This window comes from Arachis hypogaea, chromosome 17 (genome assembly GCF_003086295.3).
Source record: "Arachis hypogaea cultivar Tifrunner chromosome 17, arahy.Tifrunner.gnm2.J5K5, whole genome shotgun sequence".
Classification (NCBI taxonomy): Eukaryota; Viridiplantae; Streptophyta; class Magnoliopsida; order Fabales; family Fabaceae; genus Arachis; species Arachis hypogaea.
The window spans coordinates 120,689,665-120,711,554 of record NC_092052.1 but is presented as its reverse complement, the minus strand read 5'-3'; the positions used below and the strand labels follow the sequence as shown (position 1 = coordinate 120,711,554).

The 21,890-nt window shown below is 28.8% G+C and overlaps 3 protein-coding genes and 2 long non-coding RNA genes across 5 annotated transcripts; 2 read left to right on the top strand and 3 right to left on the bottom strand.

The window, feature by feature from the left end:
- Positions 1-3,628: 3,628 nt before the first annotated feature.
- On the top strand, positions 3,629-5,357 carry LOC112766685 (uncharacterized). Its single transcript, XM_025812585.3, has 2 exons — positions 3,629-4,204; positions 4,993-5,357. Exons 1-2 carry the CDS (start codon positions 3,695-3,697, stop codon positions 5,068-5,070), a joined length of 588 nt encoding a protein of 195 aa, XP_025668370.1. The 5' UTR covers positions 3,629-3,694; the 3' UTR covers positions 5,071-5,357.
- Positions 5,358-9,582: 4,225 nt separating this feature from the next.
- On the bottom strand, positions 9,583-12,035 carry LOC140181050 (uncharacterized). Its single transcript, XR_011875622.1, has 4 exons — positions 11,735-12,035; positions 11,599-11,652; positions 11,382-11,510; positions 9,583-9,850 (listed from the first exon to the last, which is right to left on the bottom strand). It is a non-coding gene; the product is annotated as an uncharacterized lncRNA (long non-coding RNA).
- A 1,934-nt stretch (positions 12,036-13,969) lies between these two features.
- Positions 13,970-16,100, bottom strand: LOC112767246 (uncharacterized). The gene is made up of 2 exons (XR_003184811.3): positions 15,745-16,100; positions 13,970-14,239 (listed from the first exon to the last, which is right to left on the bottom strand). It is a non-coding gene; the product is annotated as an uncharacterized lncRNA (long non-coding RNA).
- LOC112767245 (sugar transporter ERD6-like 7) lies at positions 14,733-15,447 on the top strand. The gene is made up of 4 exons (XM_025813128.2): positions 14,733-14,867; positions 14,957-15,046; positions 15,117-15,176; positions 15,266-15,447. Exons 1-4 carry the CDS (start codon positions 14,733-14,735, stop codon positions 15,401-15,403), a joined length of 423 nt encoding a protein of 140 aa, XP_025668913.1. The 3' UTR covers positions 15,404-15,447.
- A 4,198-nt stretch (positions 16,101-20,298) lies between the features above and the next one.
- On the bottom strand, positions 20,299-21,320 carry LOC112766050 (protein RKD4-like). Its single transcript, XM_072222275.1, has 2 exons — positions 20,824-21,320; positions 20,299-20,746 (listed from the first exon to the last, which is right to left on the bottom strand). The coding sequence occupies exons 1-2, from the start codon at positions 21,211-21,213 to the stop codon at positions 20,558-20,560; spliced, it is 579 nt and encodes a 192-aa protein (XP_072078376.1). The 5' UTR covers positions 21,214-21,320; the 3' UTR covers positions 20,299-20,557.
- Between the last annotated feature and the right edge of the window lie 570 nt (positions 21,321-21,890).

Here is a 21,890-nt window from a genome sequence, read left to right as displayed (position 1 = left end):
ATCATATTTATAATTTATAAAAAAAAGTAAAAATAATAAAAATACAAAGAACAAATCGAGAGTTTGATTATGCATATTCATGAAGTCACTAGCTCTCTTAAATCTTGTCAAGAAATCACTTGAATATGAACATGTTTTATTTATTTTATATTTTTCTATTTTTATCTTATACAATCTGGCTTCATGTCATAAAATTATTAATTTAAAAATTTTAAATTATTAAATTGTTCTATAGCGTGTTTACTTTTTTCAAGTGTAGAAGTTACCTAAATAAATTTCTGAGTTTTCAATGTCCCGAATTCGTCATTTACATGATAGAAAACTGTACCTGCAAGAATTTTAATGCTCAAGTTAATATAGTTCGCGAGAGATACTAATTTAGAAGTCATTCGTGAGTGTATATATTTAAAATATATAATGCATATTTTACGAAGTTACGATATTATGAGCTCATTTTCTTATATTTTCTTATATCATTATGAAGCTATAAATTATCTTTTAGATTTAGTTAATTTGAAAAAATAATTTTTTTTTCATGAATTGTTTGTTGATTTATATAATCAATATTATAATTTTTTCTTTTAAGAAAAAATAACGACTATAAAATAATCATTAAACTCTTAAAATAAATTATTAGATATTATACTATTATGTCAATTGATAAAAAATTGCTATATATAATTTTTATACCGTATTTTTTAGAATTTTTTTAGAATCCAAAATAATCATCAAAATTAATTTTTTTATATATACTTTTAAATTCAGTTCTTAATAATAACGAGTTTAAAAAAATATTCTAAAACACAGATGAAAACATATGATATCTAATACATCTTATTTAACTACTATCATCATTGTCAACTCAACTCTTTAACAAATAATTGTCGAGGCAATGCAAGGGAATAATAAAATAAATGAACATTATATATAATGTTTTGCTTCATGTTTGATAATCTCAATAGGATGTCGAATTAATTTTGTATCAATATCTTAATTTGAAGAGTAGATACAACTCTTTTAAAAAAAATAAACTCAACCTAAAAATTACTTAAAATTGATGTCGAAACGACTTATATCAAAATATTTATGATAAATTACAATGCAAAAGAATAGACAAAGCTTAAAATAGATAATTAACAAAATAAAAACTTAAAAATAAAATATTTGAAGAAAATAAATAATACAAAGATAAAAATAACAAAAAAAAATGAAATATAATGAATAAGAACTATAAATGAAATAACAAGTGAATCGAAATTTAAAATAAAGAAAAAAAATTAAAGTACTTGAAAAGAAAATCAAAATAACAAAATGAATTAGACATAAAAGGAAAAATAAAAGAAACAAATAAAATAAATAAAAAAAGGCTGACTTTAGACATTTACATATACTTGTATTCTATTAATTTTTTGGGCAGTTAGTATGACTATGAATTTTGCAGAATTTTGTGTGGTAGTGTAGTGTTTAATTGAAGTTTTTTTTTTATTTCTGTATTTTTTTTAATTTATAGACTAAGAATAAATTTGTAGAATGTTTTACTCTTCTCTTATCTTTCAGATTAAGACCTTGTCTTGACCATAAAAAATCTTAAATTTCAAACTTTATGTCTCACGTTCTATATAGTATAGTATTTCTAGATAGCATCACGTGTAATTATCATACTTCGACTATAAAAATTACTGATTCGATTCCATTTTTCATGATAAGTCAAACTCTTGTATTAGTATTTTCGTGAAATAACCCATTGTTATGATATTTTGATCTGCATACCATCGACTCAATTATTTATAAAAATCAAATGACATTCCGTTACACTATGATGGAGTTATTTACAATGTCAAATTTTTGTACTAATATATACTATATTAGTTTCTTGCTAAAGATTATAGTATATTACTTTATGAACACAAATACAAATCAATTAGAACTTTGAAAGTACTAAATTGAATTTCCCACGTTATGTACATGTAATTATGTTTTGGTATGAGCAATAGATTATGCGCAGCTGCTAATTATTAAGAAGTAATTGGAAATTTGGAATACATGTGTAAAGTACTGTAAACAAGTGAGATGCATGTTGTTGCAATAATATTCATAAATTCCATTCATTTTCTTCATCAATTCGACATGTCAATAGCGTACCATAAATAAAATAAAAACATACAAATACAGTGGGTGCTAGGAAGGTGCTTTTTCGTTTACGAACATTAATAACTTATTTAGAGCGATCGAAAATGTGTGAATAAAACCGTTGAGGATTAAGATCAATCAATTTTTATTATTATTACTCTTAATTTGCTTGCACATCCAAGTTATCATCAATCATTTTAAATTTACACAAGATCATAATCTTAATAATCAATATAGAACCGTAGGAAATAAGAAATTATTATTATTATTTAATTAAATTTACCGGTGATGTTACTGCCACTAATTGGTTGTTACAAGTCCAGAAAAGAAAAGATTAGTATATAAAATTAAAAGAAATGAATAAGTGAGGGAGTCACTATTACCTTGAAATAGGGGCAGAGAGTGAACACTTTCTTTCCTTTTCGCAATTGAAACCACCAAAGTCATAATAATAAAACCATACCAAACTCAAATGAGGAATGCTAGAGGGTCAGCAACTTTTGTATTTTGTAATTATTAATTGGTCATCAATAATATTTTTAATGGTGTGAAATTATATCCAACGGTGGAAGATCACTCAATTTTCTTTTTGATAGTTAAGTGCTGGCCACAAAATACAAAAATTGCTGTCCCCAAAACTTTCTCAACTCGAATTTATCTCACCACCTTTACAGACTTTTCAAGTCTTCACCTTTATAAAAAATTAAAAATAAAAAGAATCTTATTACTATTTGTATAACTATAACCATCTAGTCCTTTTTTCTTTCTCTCTCTCTCTATATATATATATATATATATATATATGTTCTTTTCAGATAATTGTCAATTTTTCTTTAGATATATCATTGTTAATTAATTAAATGCAAGGATGATTTAAATAATTACCCAAGTACTAAAAATTTACTATCATATAACATAATTGACTGATAATATATATGAAAAAAAAATCTAGAGGATTAGTAGATTTTGTGGTTTTTAGTTATCAATTAATCATCAATAATATTTTATTTATTATTTTTAATAGTGTGAGATTGTATCTAATAGTATAAAATTATTTAATTTTTTTATGATTAAATACTAACCAGAATTTAACAAAAGTGCTGACTTCTTAATACTCCTCTAAAAAAAAGTATACAAAATATAAATATAGTAACTTTGCTAAGAATAAATTATTATTTTTTTATAATAAAAAATTTAATCATAGAGAATTCAAACTAATTCAATATTTTTAATGAATATTAAATTGGTCTATTTATTTTCCTAATGTGACCTTAAAAAATAGGATAAAAATATTATTTATATACTAAAATTAACTACTAATATATTTATATATAAATATATATATAATTTAATTTATTTTTAATATGTATTTATATTTTAATATATATTTTATACTAATAGCTAATTTTAGTGACTAATTTTAGTGTCACTTAGCATAACTCAAGAAAGGAAGATAAGAATAATATACTTGTGTCCCTATCTCTCAGCATTTTGGGTAGACATTAATTTTGCATCTCTATAAAAGCACACACACCCACTTGACTTGGTTGCCATAAAGTGAAAGATGGAGTCACCACACTCAAGGTTGTCCATGCTCATCTCCTCCCGTCCAACCACACCACCGGACTCTCCCCCTCCTCCGCCGCACACGGCGCCAGTGTCCGTGCCTTTCAAGTGGGAGGAAGCACCCGGTAAGCCTAGGCAGCCTTGCCACGTGGACACTAACGAAAAGGATACTAGATCGTTGGAGCTTCCTCCGAGGTTGTTGTTTTTAGAGTACTCCAACAACAAAGTGTCGAGCATGGACGTGCCTTCTCCCACCACCGTCTTGGCTGGGCCTTACGTGGGCCGGGCCATGTCCTTCACCACTTCCTACAGAACTCCCCGGGACACTCACAATAATTCTTTTTCCACTTTTGGGTCTGCAAGGTTTCCCACTTCCACCAACATCCCCCACCATGATCCCGAGGGCACTTTCGACTTTTTCCCTCATCATAATAATAAGAAGGTTAAGTTTCCACGCCGCTACTTGAGCCTCTCTAACAACCACTCCAACACAAACTCACATTTTTGGGTAATTAATCATTTCATTTTCTTACTCTTCAATTTTCACTTTCATATCATGTGTGTTTTAGCTATCATCATCATTTAGATATATTATAATTGTTAGTTGTAAATTATAAAATTATTTCGTGGCATAAATAATTCAGAATACAATTAGTTATATAGAAGCAGTCCCATGCACAATGAACATACTGAGGTTAGGTATGCATTATTAAAAACACATATGGGGGGCATGACTAGAACGATAATATTATAGAAAAAAAGTCAAAATTTATTTTATTTAATATTTATTAAATATTATAATAATTAATAAATATTAAATAAGATAAATTTTAATTAATTTTGGCTATTTTTTTTTTGTTACTAGTCATTTCCAGTGGCCGAAATCATAAAGTTAACTTTTGACCAAAAATATATGTCTTTGCATTTGGTCATATTGTTTAGGGGGGTGGCTACAACTAACCAGCATAGTTTAATATTATAAAAAAATAAAAGGTTAATTATTATAGTCATACACTTTACACTTAATTATGATGAGACATTTTTTCTTAATTTTAATTTGTGCATAAAGAAAATACACGAGGCTGATAAAGCATCTACATTTTCTGGTGCCCAAAAGCTGGACTTTCAATTCATTGCTACAGAGGAAATTGCACCGACTGGATAGTAGTGTAATAAATTATTTTATTGATTAAAATTGATTAGGTTAGGTTTTGATATATCTTAATCACAGATGCTATATATATTATGAATTAGCTAGTAACATTATTTAGTATTTAATTTTATTTATAACTGCAGGCAAGCATTTATGAAAGCTTTAAGCAAATGGTCCCATGGAAACGCAAGCAAGAAAAACAAAGAAAACGAGCTTATTAATATTGAGTTTATCTTTAATTGACCATTTACATGTCATGGTGGTTCTCTTAATTATTACTATTGTTATTACTACATTTATGTTTATTATGCATAGTCCAAATATTTTGCTTAGCAAAATATAAATTATTATAGATGTAAAAATCAATGCAAATATATGTATTTGACTGTCTAATGATAAAGAGACATAAGGTGCAGTTGTTTTCTTACTGCATCAACATGTGATGTTTAATTTGTACAGTAGAAATCTGTATATCCTTTAATTGTTTTAATATATCAATTTCTTTTGACGTGGTCATGCTTATTATTAACACTAATTTTCACTAACAAAAATAGCTGAAAATCAATATTAATATTGTCAATATATATTTTTTTTTCAATAATTAGGAATTCGTAATAAAAAGTGTTTTTAGATATTTTTTATAATTAATGATGTCAAATTTTTTTAAATGATTTATTAACACAATTATTAAATGTCGAAAATAAACATTTTAAATTAATTATTTTTTCCTATGCTAATAACCTTGGAATGTTTTATTTCAAGACTAATAATATATATTTCATTGTTCTCTGAAATGTTATATTCGATGTTATAAAATGTTTGTTTATTTAGTGTTACAAATCATTGGAAATTATTTTTAATATTACAAAATTAAATTAGGATACATTTGTTTCATTATGCATATTCCCAAAAATAAATCTTAAATTTCTAAAACAGTCTCAATATCAATAAAACGAGGAGATTTTTTTTATAAGAAATATATAATTTAGGGAGGTAATAATAGTACTTTTTATATTTTAATTTTCATTTCTTTGATATGGAAATATCAAATACCCATCTATCTGTTTGGATAAGAATAAAATTTTATATTTTGAATAAGAAATTATTTCTATAAACTAGACTAAAAATTTTTAAACAAACATGAGAATAATATAATTTTGTAAATAAACAATTCCTAAAAAGGTAAAATTCTTTGAAACAAACACAGGACTAAAACTAAACACAAAACTCGTTTATAATGAAAGATAATTATGTATATTATAGGAGACTCCATGTTGAGATGGTACATGTTTGACGTTTGCTCATTTTAATTAATGTGTGTAGAAAAACACACGCATGCAAACAAATCAAATAAATAAATAAATAATTAAATAGCATAGTCAAAGCTAACTAGCTAGCGGTGTTCATGGATCGGATCCGATTCGCATATCCGCGGTATTTATCCGAATCCGATTCAAAAATTGCGGATATGGATCCGATCCGCAAGGCTTTCGGATCCGCACACTAATCAGATCGGATTGCGGATTTTGTGTTGGTATCCGCATATCCGCATGTACGCAAAAATAAAGAAATAAATAAGTAAATATTTTTTTATATTTTATTTCAACTAATAATTATCATATATGTTGTATTATTTTAATTTATTATTTAAAAAAAGTATGTTTAATATTATTTTAAAAGTAAACATATTTAAAAGAATAAAAAAATAAATTTTATTGATATTTTTTTAATAAAAATAAACTTTTAAAAATATTTTTGTGTTTTGCGGATATATCCGATATCCGATATCCGATCCGATCCGCAAATCGGATCCAACCTTAAAAACTGCAGATATTGGATCCGATCCGATTCGATAATTTTAGTGTGAATCGGATCGAAATTTTGGCCATATCCGATCCGATCCGATTCGCGTGCAACCCTAGAGTAGCAAGCTACATATAGTACAAGTTAAAAATGGAACCAATACTTTTAATCAGAGTGAAGTAGAAGATTAAGACGCAAATACAGCGTTAATTTCTCTTAGAAATTCTTGCACTGCCTGGATTAGTTTGCACGCTTCAAATACTAATTCAACTGTAGAGAGTCATAACTAATTATTAATATGACCCTTAACAATGACATGTACTGATCTAGAAGCTATTTTCAACGACATGTGTCTCTAACATGTAACGACATACACACATAGTATAATAATGGGGTACATATTTATAGGGTACGATATTTTATGGACCAATTGATTATCGATACAGTAGTTACATGAATGCATGTTAAGAAGAATGATATGTATAAAGTGGTGGCTATAGCATTATGTAGTGTATTGTAGTTAAGAAACTTGTTGGCATTAAAATCCAGTGATTGAACCGCCGCAAATACAGACAGTACAGTGGCTCTCTGCTAATATACTCAATAATAAATTCCCATTAACATTCCTTTATTAATATATGCATAGTGGCATGTCCTTGAAACACCACTCATGTAAACTGAATTTCAATTTCTTTCCCTTTTTTGTTTCATATCAAGAAGTGATGTTAGAGACTTAGAGTTTTATTACTAAGCTAGTAGTATATACTATCTGCAGAACTCAAAGATCACCCAATTAAAAATATAGGAAATTAATTTTTAGTAGGTCAATATCAGTCAATTTTATATTTAAATTTATTATTTAGAATTTAGAGTTTAAGATTTATAAATTATAGTATATGTTTAAATTTTAAATTAAATTAAATAATTTTAAAAGATTGATTGATGTTAATCGAAAAAAATTAATTACCTAACCTAACATTATAAAAAAAGTCAAAATCAATTTTGATCTACCTATGTGTTAGAAATGAATGCGGATAAATTGCACAAATATCAAATTGAAGAACATAGTAGAATCATCATGAACCAAATTACAAGTGTTTATAAGTATCATATTATATTATAATCGAAAATGTTAACTAATTTTTATATTATGATCATTTACGACAACTTATTTGCAAGTTGTTTGGTTGGATGTATTTTTGGGTCTAAAAATAGTATAAATAAGTAATTTGACCTTAAATTTATGAATATTATATTGTTAACGCTACAAAAAAAATGTTAAATACTGTTGGATTATTGTTGGATCTAGCATCGAATATTAGCGACAAGTTTACTGGTAAATTTACTAGCAGATTTGGTAATAAATTCGTAGGATACAAAGATTATCGTCGGATTTGATATTTTGACAGTAAATTCGTCGGTAATAATTAGAGGAAAAATAAGAAAAATTGGCGTTGAGATAACCGTAGAATTTATCCTCCAATAAACCTAATCTAAATTCAAAATGTGCAGTCATCTCCCTCACTTTTGAGAACACCATTCTCTCTCCCCCATTCTCCTCTCTCTTCTGTCTCCCCTACAACATCTTCTGGCAGCCCCTCTGGCCACCCTCCCCCAATCTTCTCTAAAGTTTGTGTCAAGTTGTCTGGATCATGTTTCATTGCCTCAAACGAAGTTGCTCGCTCCATCTGTCTCCACCACCGTTAGAAGAGCTGCCACTATCGCCCCTCTGTCGCCAGAGCTATGTCTCTCTTCTGTCGTTCAGATAGGTTGTCCTTATCCCTCTCCTTATTCTATTCTATTTTCATTTTTTTAATAAAAACTCTAACCTCTTTTTTGTCCTAATCCCCTTTTTTGAACCACCATTCAGGTCCATCTCTACTTCTGGTTCTTCTTCCTCTGGATGCTTCATTTCTCCATTCAAGTAAATTCTTCACTATTCCTTCCACAATTTTTATCATTTTGCGACTACTTTGTAATTTAGATATCATTCATTTACAATGTTAAAGGATTTTGAATTGAAAAGATTATCTATTTCAGCGATTGGGTATTTAGATAATAATTATTCTAAAATTTATACAAATGATAGTACTAGTATTGTTAGTTACTGTTGCTTGATATTTGATGCAAATTATTTGTTAAAATTTTGACCTTAATGTTAATTTTATGTTATGGTTAGTTTGCACTATCCTTGTAATTTGCTGTGTTATGGTTAGAATTTTTTTTTGGAATTGTCTATTTGATTGAATATGTGCTACTTGTTCTACATGACTTATTTATGAATTATTGTGCTTGTTATTGTTTAAATTGCTTGTGTTTATCGAGTGTGGGGAGGTAACAGAGGCAGAGGACATGTTGAATCTTAGTGATACCCCTAAGTTTCAATCTAGATTATGGCAAGAAAGAAAAAGAATCGAATTTAAAAAAAGGAAAAAAGTTAGATCAATGAGTGAAAGTTAAATTTAATAAAAAGGTAAGTCACGCTAATGGTTTAAATTGGCTTCTAGGTTTGGAGATTGAGTTGTGACTTAAGATATTTAGAGCCAGTGTCTCGTTATGTAGTTGTCTTTGATTTCAAAATCCTATTAGAAACCGTTAGGTTCTCACTTGTGATTATTTACTTCTGTTTTTTAGATCTCAGCAAATTTTTAGCGATGACAATTCACATTGGTAAGTTTATTCTGTTTCTTATTTCAACTTTAGTTTTAGTAGTTTTCCTTTACTATTATTGTACTTTTTAGGTTAGGTTTTTTAGAAAAGAAAACTCCATCTTAACATTGTACTATAATATGCTAGGAATCTTGAAGAATAGAGGGAATAAAAATCGCGAAATAAAAGCGCAACGCTCGAGAAACGAGTTAACTTGCGTGCTAAGAAAGCTACCGCTGTCAAGTGTAAAGTAACCCAAAACAGGAACAGAGAGTCAAAGATACAAAATAACGAGCTCCTGACTCAGCCTGCAAAGTCAAGACTGGCCGGAGAATATACACATATATATACATATATATACATATCCAAAACACAAATGTACATAAACAAAATACTGCCTCTCCATACACCTTTAGGAGGATCAAAAAGAATAAGTTATGTGGAGAGAAAGCTAAGTACATATATATACATTATAGCATAACAAAATAACCCTGTAACCACTCTGCTTCAAGAGTCCAGACGCCTAACGAGATGCCTCTCGACCTGCATCTGAAAAACAACAACATAGTATGGAATGAGAACCGGAGGTTCTCAGTATGGTAAATGTGCCACACACATAATATATAAGGTCATGTGAATGCCAGAGTAAATCCTAGAACGCCGACACTCATATTATAGAGCTTAAAGTATTAAACAGAAGCCATAAAAGGTGGTTTTCTAAGATTACCTAAACTTGACTTGACTTAACCTTAAATCTAAACCCCATATTGCCGTTCCTCTATACCTCCACTTCCTTCAGTATTTCACAGACAGTTAAACAGATATAAGCAAGCACAAGAAGGTTACAAATACAGCAGGTAACAATTACACATTTAACATGGAAAATATAGTTAGGCACACCCAACTAATGCACAAGCAAGTAATTCAAGTAATATGCAGATGATGCATGCCTGTCCTATGGCTGATGAGGCTCATCTGTCGGTTATCCAGCCAACCCGACAAGTCTGAATTGTCCTTAGACTGTCCCCCGACGTGCATCCCCAAGAGTCTATGCATAGATTTATCTCAAATAATCAATATTACTCAATGGGGGTAACACTCCCGGGAATTTATATAGTGCCCGGTCACACTTACGTCGTAGGGTCAACAGAATATCGAGTTTTCAACCTGGTACACCTGGTGGCAAGCCACGGCACTTAATTCAGGGAACCTCGTATCTCAGATCATTAAATTATTCAAGCCATATAAATAATTCAATTATAATTCATCAACATCCACATCATTCTCAATCGCATCTCATTCATCATCATACATCAATCATATTCAATCCTTATCTTTCATTATCACACATCCCATTCCGTCCATCAATAGTTCCAATTCAAAACATAATTCATTCTTTTCTAATTGAATCAAACTTAAAACATGCTCATTTTCTTAATAACTCAAAATCAAACCATATAACCTTTGAATCTAAATCTTTTTAAATAATCATCTAAACAAAATCCCTAATTTTTATAAAATTTCAGCAACATCTCCTCTAAAACTCGGACTTTGCCACCCTTTTCGGGTCCAAACCTGCATTCTTTTCAATTCAACATACGCTTCCTCATCATCATAACAATCACCACAATAAATCTACCTCAGATCAACAATTATACTCATACAATATTCAAATCCAACAACCAAATTCAACTAAGAATCATAGTTCACAAATCCTAGGCTTTTAACACAAAATACCTCTTTTTTCATTCAAAATTTCCGTTCCAATTATTTTCAAACCTATTACCACCAATCCAAATTGCCAACAATAATCCTCAACAAGCTCCATATCTTTTCATCAATTATCATTCAACCAAACCAAAATATAGCCATACAATCAACAATTCAATCACATATCCTTTCAAAGATCCAACTAGCAACTAATATCATCTTACAAACAAATCACCAAACCAAACCAAGCATATTCATCAACCCATTACTAAACATTAAATATACACCTGCATTCCAACTTATCCTATGGTCATCTAGCCTAAGTTTTCACAGAACATTATATATTAAATGCAAGAAACCTAAACCATACCTTAGTCGATTCCCAAGTATTATTCCAAGACAATTTTTCTAAAAGAACACAGCCCTCAAAACCTCAACTAATCCGCTTCCTCCAAGTTCCAGTATTCATCATTTCGAGCTCCAATTATTTATTTACAACCTAATACACATTTATAACACATATATACCCAATTTAATACTCAAAGCTCAAATTCAATAAAATTAAAATAGAATTATGGTTTCCTCACCTTACCAAGCTTCACATAAGCAAGAGTGAACGTTTTTCTCAAGCTAATTGGATCCTAAAACATCAAAAGAACAAAGAAATTCAATATCCCCACTTAATTTTTCAAAATTGGGGGAAAAGACAGAAAAACGAGTTACCTATGAAATTGTTCCGGTAGAAACGTAGAGCTCGACGCGGTGAACGTGTGGCCGCAAACGGTACGGCGATCGGAGCTCGGATGGAGAAGTTACGGAAAATTGAATTCACCGTAAACGTGGGTTTCTCTTCTCCCTCTTCCTGGAATGCTTGCTACTTCGTTGAGGAAATGAGAAAAAGAAGAGCCCGTGGCTCTTTTTAATGGGTTGGTCCGGTTGGACCGATGGCCCAGTTTGAGCTCGGTTCAACCGGTTCGGTCTATACGATCCAATTTGGACCGTTTTTTTCGAAATTAGTGTCAAAATTCTTATTTCGATGAGCTCTATTCCAATTTGATATAATATTCGCATTTCTATTCTTCTTTATTAAAAATTAATTTATTAACTAATTTAACCGGGGTTTACATTTACTGTTTATTATTGATTATTAATTTATTACCTCTGTAATTCTTTTATCTTTTTTATTTTTTGTTTTTTTTAATTAGACTCTCTTTAGTTGTTTAAGATTTTTACAAAATAATAACTTGACAGATTAAGTTCTATCAAACTTAATTGAAGAACTAAGATTGAATTTTGGGTAACTAAGACAACTTATTTATTTTTTAACTTTTAGAATTATCTCAGATGATTAATATTAACGATAGTTGACATTTTTATTGGTTATGATGAATTAGTATTTGATTTGGCTATTGTATTGCCTTAATTTATGGCAATGTATGGTTGATGTTGTAGACGATAAATTAGTTAATTGTTAGTTAGTTAATTGGTGTATTTTAAATATGATTTTTCTACTTAATTGAATTCTTTTTTTTTAAATAATATACTTTGGTATTTAAACTTGTTTGTAAACTTTCAACTAAAAATTATATACAAATTATTATAAGAAATTGTAAAATTTTGAATTTTGTTAGTTTAAAAATTATTAAATTTAAATATTTAAAATTATATATTAAATTTTTAAATAAATTTAAAAAAAATTAAAATATAAATTTACCGTGAGATTTGCCGAGAAAAAAATTTGACGGTAACAAGCTCCAAAATTTCGCAATTAAATATTTATATCTATCGCTAAATCTGTCAGTAATTAACGACAAACAAAAAAATTTATCAATAAACAATTACCAACGAGATTTATACTGTTAGATTTATTCTGACACTAAATTCAAAGATAAACAGGTTACGGACGTATTTTTTAATAAATTCATCGATAAATCTGACTACTTTATTGTAGTGCAGGAATTATGAATTGTAGTTAGTAAATGTTAAAGAGAAAATTATAAGATTTTTTTTGTGTTATGTCTCCATATTTATTTTGTATGCTAAGTTACTAGTCACTCTTTTGATTAGAGAATATTGATTTGTATTTTTTGATATCCTCTCTTTGTATTTTGGATTGAGTAATTACACTATTTGGTCTTTGTATTTTGGATGTATATTAGAATTTAGTTTTGGTGGAGTATCACAAATTATTATTTTATATTTCTATGTTAAAAATTAATTTTAGTAGAGTGATTATCTATTTAAGATTTTTTTAGGAGAGATTTGAGTTAAAATAAAGTAGCATCACTAATTACTATTTTATATCTCATTAAAAATTTGGTCAAAATAAAGTGGTTATCCAAATTTATAATTTTGTTATATTATATTCACTACAAGAAACGTCGTTAAAATCGACGGTCAAATCGACGGCTTAGCCGTCAATAATATTGAAATTCGACGGCAAAATAGACGGCGCAGTTGGTCGCTATAAAGCTTGTCGATTTTTCAAAATGCTAATAAAATCGACGGCTTTCATGGCCGTCGATAATAATTTAATAAAATCGACGTCAGTTCCGTCTGTAATATGGGTGTGAGAATTTTGCATTCTTAATAAAATCGACAACATTGCCGTCGATATTATTATTTAAAATCGACGTCCTCTTTGTCGATAATTGATTCAATAAAATCGACAGCCTTTGTGTTGATATTTAACTCAATAAAATCAACAACACTTTTGTCTATAATATGTTTAATAAAATCGACGACAAGGCCGTCGATATGTGCTTGAATAAAATCGACATTTTTGCCGTCGATTTAATTATTTAGATGTGTCTATTTTAACTTTTAAAAACGACAACTTTATCGTCGATTTTAATAGTTATATGTTTTTTTTTTCTATTTGAAAAATAGTAAACCGTTAATACAAATAAACTTTTAAATATAAAAATAAAATTTAAACAGAATATAGATAACAAGACAAATAAACTTTTAAATATAAAAATAAAATTTATACTAAATAAGTTTTATAACACAGATTTTGATATGATAGCAGTTTTTCTTCTCAATAATGTACATGCTAATTGAATTTGTTTTCCTATAATATACAGGAGTACCATAAATCTAATAACAAATGATGCATCTAATATTTTTCTGCTCACTTCCCAAACTACCCTTGTCTTCCTTCATATTTTCAAAGCCATCCTCTTCACCATCAATGTCCAAGTACGCAAAAAAAGCTATAGAATATCACTACAAAAATTAGAAGTATTAGATCTAAGGGTACTCTCTTCTATATGCATCATTTTCTTCACGTGAAGTAAAATTTGCCTTCTTCCTTAGCAAACAACAAAAAGTAAAGAATGGATGATTGATAATGTTATTTTTTTTATCATGCATTATATATATTATAAAGAATAAAAAATATGCAAATACTTTTCTTGTAGAACAACCCTTTCCTCATCTAAATTAGATTCAGATTTCTCTTTCTACAGCTTTATAAATTTTATCTCATATTTATCAAGTTTTCCAACATCACTACTAGATTGGGGTCGTGGTGACTAGCTAGCTGCGATAATTTCCATAAAGTTCAAACTTAAGTGGCAACAAAAAGATAATAATAATAATAATAAAACAGAATATTCAAGAATCAAGACAATTATTGGTAGCATGCCCTACACTTTCAATTCGTATACTAGATTCGTTTTTCTTAATTTTTTATTATAAGCTATGGTCTATCTGAATCATGAGGGAAATTCATCTTTATGATATATTGTTTGAAGAGTTTGATAGATATGAGTGTTTGAAATTGCAGGCTGGATATTCTTCTCCTACTCATCAAGATGCTATTAGAACTGATCTTGGTCTATCTTTGGCAGAGGTAATTCATCATGATTATTGTTGGTGCTAGCAAATTAAACTAACCATGGATTTGATCTAATTCTGCTCCAATTTTGGGTATGACTGCAGTATTCTTTGTTTGGCTCCATCTTGACTTTCGGCGCCATGATTGGCGCCATAACAGCCGGACCGATTGCTGATTTGATTGGTCGAAAAGGGGTAAGCTAAGGGAGATTGTGATTTTTGGCATTCAAGGTGTTCAAGTTGTTTATGTGTGGAATGTTTTCAGGCAATGAGGGTGTCAAGTGCCTTCTGTGTTGCAGGCTGGCTTGTCATTTTCTTTTTTGAGGTTCTTTTTTCTTCTTACAAAACTCTTACACACTTTTCTGACACAACTTTTTTCAACTAATTTGACATTTTTTTTTAACTTCCATGCAGGGTCCAATACCTTTAGACATAGGGAGGCTAGCAACTGGATATGGAATGGGATCTTTTTCATATGTGGTTGGTTTCACTCACATTCATTCTCTTTTACTTGTCATTGTCACTTTTTGGTACATTCTTGGATCAATGTAAATTTGTATTTTAGATACAATTCACTATTTACTATTTTACTCTATCAAAATGTTATAAAATTGAAAAAATAAACCTAATAATAATCATAATAATAAAGCCTTACTTACAAAAATTCCATTCAGGCATTTCTTCGAACATGTGGTGTGCAGAGTTTAAAACAGTAAATTTCAGTTTAATCTAAGCAACATTCAACCCAGTAATTTCAGAAAGATACAGCCAACAACAATTTCAGTCTAGAAACACAAGTTTTAACAAACCTAGGCCTAACCAAAATTTCTAAAAACAGAATTAAAAAGCAGTGAAAATAAAGAAAAGAAAGACAGGGAACAGGGGAAGGGAACCTGCATTGATGAAAGGAGGAAGAAGAACGGAGAGGCAGTGGGGTGGTGGTGATGTCGCGGTGGCACAGAAGGTCGCCGCCACTGGTGGTTGCTTGTCGGTGCTTGAAGACGCGGACAAAGGGTGACTCCACGAACAGGGGTGTCGCACGAAGGAACGAAGAAATGGAGAAATGGGGAAGAAAGAGAAGAAGGAAGAGAGAGAGGGTAGGCGATGCTGGTCGCCGGTGGTGGTGTCGGACGGAGGCGGTGTTGAAGAGAAAGCGTTTTTAGTGATAAAAATACCTAGCTTGAATTTGGGGAAGACATGCGTTTCTGAACTTTGGAAGCAGGAGTTGAGAAAATGTGTTTTTAGTGATAAAAATCGACGGCCTGTTTGTCGATTTTATTCAAATTTATCGACGGCAAAGGTGTCGATATTTTAAATAATAAAATAGACGACAAAATCGTCGATTTTAATATAAAAAAAAACAATACACATAGCGTCTATTATATAGATTAAATTTAGATCGTTCATTCCATTTTAGAAAGTAATCTAGATCGTTCAAATTTATCGACGGCAGGGTTGTCGATATTTAAAATAATAAAATAGACGACACATTCGTCGATTTTAATATAAAAAAAACAACACATATGGCGTCTATTATATAGATTAAATTTAGACCATTCATCCCATTTTAGAAGGTAATCTAGACCGTTCAAATTTATCGACGGCAAAGTTGTCGATATTTAAAATAATAAAATAGACGTCATATTTGTCGATTTTATTTTCGACTGCTGGTTCGCCTATGCTACGACAATAATAGGGAAATAAATTAATGCATTATAAAAATATCGACGACTAGGCCGTCGATTTTAATATTTTTATTTTTAATTATTTTTTTAGTAATATCAACAGCAGGCCGTCGAAAATTATCGACGGCAGAAATAGTCGTCGATTTTTGCCGTCGATAAACACGCTTTTTCTTGTAGTGATTTTAGTAAAATATTTAGTATTTCATTAGTGTCAATAATGTAAATTTTGCATTTTCATGGACATGCTCTATTTTTTGACAAACATTACTCATATCTATTCGGTATATATAATAAGAATATAAAAAAGGACTGATATTTAATTTTTTTCCTAAAATACTTTTTGTTATAATGTAATATAAGATTTTGTCAGCATATTTTTTAAAAGTATATTTTAAGAATACCATAAAAAATATTTTATTAAAATTAATGAAAAATTATTTTTTAAATATTTCTAATGCATTAAATATATAAAAAAAATTAAAACTTTTTATTATTAATCTCAAAGTGTGGTGGGTATAAAATAGCTAAATTCTATAATATATAAAAAAATATTTTTTTTCTATAATATTAAAAACTTAAATTCAAAAGAATCTAGATACACTAGTTAGTATATATAAGTTTGTTGACATGAAGGTCTAATACACATTGTTGCATGCAAGTCTTTATCTCTGGTTGAATTATATAACCTCACCTAATTTTGGTATCATAATATTGTAGAAGTGAATAAATTCTAAAATTTCCATTAGTTTTCATGATTTAAATTATATTACGTATTTAATTTATTATTTTAATTCCATCTAAAGTATCGATTTTTGACGATGTGAAAAGTGAAAACAATATATTTGACACTAAATTTATAACATACCGGAAACTGTTTCTGTGCTATACTAAATAATGAAAGGGTATACAAACTATATACTATACTTTATCTTAAACATTATAATGCCACATATGTTTACTAAGATTCTTATGCTTGATGATGCATCAAACATAAATTTACATGCTACACGATGAAGGAGCTTTCTTAGGAGAAGAAAGTATAATCTGGATCTTGATGGACCAAGAAATAAATAAAAATAGTCAAAAGTTTAAGGGCCAGTTTGCAAATAGTAAAATTTAGTAAATGGGACAAATTTGGATATATCCTTCTTGCAACTTCTTTTTTTTTTTTTTGTCTATTATTATTATTATTATTAAAATTATTATTACTATTATTCTTCTTATTATAATTATTAATGTTATTAACTTATTATCATTGTCCTTATTGTCAATGTTACGACAATAATAATAATATTAGGGCAGATTATAGGCCTAACAAAAATAATCCTAAAAAATTAAAATAAAAAACTGTATTTTAAGCCGTAATTTAAAGGCATATATTTAAATTTTTTAAATAAAAAATTGTTAATTTTATTCGAATATGATTATTATTCCTTGGTTGTTATATATTTATCTATTTAGCCAATATATTGGCTCAGTTTGGGTAAACAACTTAATTAAATTACTTTTGAAGAAATAGTTTAAATAATAAATATTTATATTAAAAGTAGCTTATAAATATGTTATTTTGTGTTTGATTTTTTAATTCTAAAAATACTTATTTTAAGAGAAAAGTGATAAAAAAAATTTTATTATGAGATAAGTCATTTTTTTAACTTCTCCTTAAGCATCAAAATAACTTTTTAGAAAGTTGCAATTTTGTTTTGAAAATTGTACCAGATATTAATACTACACTTTTTTATAAGTTAAAAGTTAAAAAAATTAAAGTCACTTATGAATCTATCCAAACGGGTATAGCGACTTTTAATTAAGATTCTTAGTGCATGTTTGGGCGCCATTATTTTATTAAAAAAAGATCTTTTTTCAATGAAAAAAATCTTTTTTTATTTTTTAACGTGTTTAGCAAATTTCTAGTAGTAAAAGTAAAAGCACTAGTAAAATAAAAAAAAGATCTTTTTTGAGAAGCTGTAATTTACATCTTTTTTTAAAAGATCTTTTTTCCTTAAAAAAAAAAGATGTTTTTCATGTAATAAATGAACAAAAAAGTACATTTATACTGTTATACCCAAACATAATTAATAGATAAAAAGACCTTTTTACATGAGATATCCAAACATAAAATTACTTTTACTTCTCTATAAGACCTTTTAAAAAAAGATAACTCAAAAAAATATCTTTTTTTAAAAGCTCACCCAAACAAGCCCTTAAAGGATTAGTTTTCTTCTTATAATTAGTATTTTGTTTCAAAACAAAATTAATTATTAATTCATTATTTACTATTATTTATTATTATTTCATTCCTTATTTTACTTAATTTAAATTAAAATAATTATAAAACCCTACTTAAAATTTTTGCAGATTTAATCATGTTTGATTATATTATACATTATAATTTTAATTTGAGTTTTAAAAAGGCTAAAATTTCAATTTTACTACAAAATGATAAAATATTCTTTAAGCATTCAAGTAAAAATACTAAATTATCTACTTCAATAGTCATATTTTTATATACATTATTTATATATATAATTTAATAAATAAAATTTATTAATGTTCATCTAAGACTATTATATAATTTTATTAATTTAAAAAAAAGTAATATTATATATCCAACTTTTTTTATGAATCAAGTTTAATCAAATTAAACAATAAAACTAAAAATAATGCTAGTCATAATTTATTTTTATTATGTTATACTAACTTAATTAAAGTTGATTAAAAAAATTTTAATATGTAGTATTATTCTTATTAAAATTATCTAATTATATTTATACAACTTAAACTTTTAGAAGAGATTATTAATAATATGTTATTGGCCAAAAATCTTATTATAATGACTCTAGAGTCTAGATAACATGATGTGAATATATTTTTTTTTTACATTAACTTTAGGTAAAAAAAATTAGTTCTGACATATAATTGAAAATTTAAAATACAATTAATAAAAAAAATTTATCTATAAGAAGAATTATTAATGAGATCTAATCTAGATATAATAAGAAATAAATCATATAAACAGAAATTTTGCATAATAGATAAAGTTAGATGCAAAATTAACAATGTTTATTAATTAATTTTTTTAATTTATTCAATAATAATAATAATAATAATAATAATAATAATAATAATAATATATTTGTCTAACTTAATTTACAATATCTCTATGCATGTTAGTCATTCTATTCATAATTATATTATTAAATAAGTCACAAAAAAAATTATATTAAACTTTCAATCAGGCATTGAATTGAATGTTTTTAATGGCTAATTTTTTTTGGTATGGAAAAAATATTGGTGTTTTTGTTGAAAATGGAGGTATTTGGTGTAATTACAAATGGGTGAATTTTTTGGGTGGAAAGCCAACACGTGGGGGGCGTGGTGGACACGTGGCAGCATTCTGGCCAACACGTGGGGGCGTGTTGAACACGTGGCAGCTTCTTAGCCAACACGTGGGGAGCGTGTTGAATGATTTCCATACTATTGGAATACACTTCAAATATCAATATTCAACCAAAACACCATCTCTCTTTCCATATTAAAAATAATTTCTGGTTTTTAATTCAGTATATTTCTTAGGAAAAATTTCCAATTTCCAAATACCATAAATAATGGTACAGCATCATTTTCCACCACTAATACGGAATCTGTAAGCTTACTTCTTAAAGGTCCAATTTTTACTCTCCCAATTCGCTCCCGCTCGATGAAAATAGCATGTTTCATACTTTACTTATTATGAACCAACCAGATTATGCATTGACGCCATTGACCAAGTAAAGTTGATTGTTTCTACTTTCTTGATTTAGCTCACTGAGCTTTTGCAGGTTCTGCACATATATTTGGTAATAACGTGATCAACATAGCAACGGAGACGTGTTAGTGAAGGAGAGGAGGAAACATCCTCGCATCTTCTAACCAAAATACAACCATTGCAACAATGCAAGCACTAAACAGTTAAACTATGTTAATATCTAATAACTGTTGCTTTGATCAGATGGAATATGAACATAGAAAGATTAGTAGCTTAGCTAAGTGATGATGATGATGATGATGAAGAACAGTTAGAGGCCAAAAGTTTCCTCCTTTTGTAATTGGCTTTAAAATAAGCCTGCCTTAGTTTCTTGGTCTCTTGTGTGATTTCCGTCCCTGGAACTTGCTTCAACATGTTTATTTCTTGCTCCAACATTTCAACTTCATTGTCCAAACCTATCTCCTACATTCAAAGTAAAATAATCATTGAGATTTGGTAAATGATATGAAGCGCCAAAACTTAATTACAAGCATATATACCTTGAGAGTTTGTATGAGTAAATGCAAGCTCTTGATTTTCCTATGAGGCCAACGCTTGATGCTGAGTTCTCTGCACCTTCTCTTCAACAATGTCAAACCAATGTTCATCTTGCTAGCAGCTTCTGTGATTGGCAAATCGAAGTGCTTCTTGATCTCATCGTATTCCAACTCACTCTTCTTGTTCTTAATCGTACTAATCGGAGCAAGTTGTAGTAACTGCTTGTGTTCTTGATCCTCTTCCTCGCGCTCTTTCTTGAAATCGTCCAGAGGTGGAAGGTCGTCAAAGTCGTTATCCACTTCTGGCAAGTCGTTCAGGAAAAGCTTCTGCGTGCTTTTGTAGGTTAACAATGGCGCCCAATCGTCGAAATCATCCATAGGTGAAATCTCCATTATTCTGCAAATTAAAAGCACAACAACATGGTCAGTAGAAAAGCGGTTTCTTGAAAGCACGAAGCATGTTTGTAACAGAAAACAATGATGACTTACTTGTCGATGTCGTTAGAGAAAGAATCGAGTTCGTTATTAAAGAACTCCATAAGCAACGAGAGAAGAAAAGAGAAGAGTGACTGAGTGAGTAAGTGAAAATATGCGGAAAATATATATAGTTGAATGAGTTTGGGTATAGTCAAATTTTGTGTGCTGACAAATTTACCCCCAGTAAATTCCTAATCCCAAATATAATTTCCCACTTTATCCAAGTTTATTCCTTTTTTGTCCCTGCCGAAGCAACAATAAAATTCGTGTGTAAATGCATTAATAATTAGCCGTACATTGTTAGTGGAAAATAAATGAAATCCACTTGATTAGGGAGTTACGTTGATTCCCAAGGCCAGGCGGCACACACCTTGGAAGTTGAAGAATGAGAATCATTATTATTGCTGCTATATATCTGCAGGTTTAATTTAACTTAATAAGAATAACATGAAGATACAACAAAATTGTTGAAATTTGTCGTTTAATGTTGTGTATGTACACAGTAGCAGACTTTGTCGTCTGAGGTTGTCTGCTGTGAGTTGAGGTAGCCAATTTTCTGCATTTGGAGGGACACAGGAGATGCATACAATGCC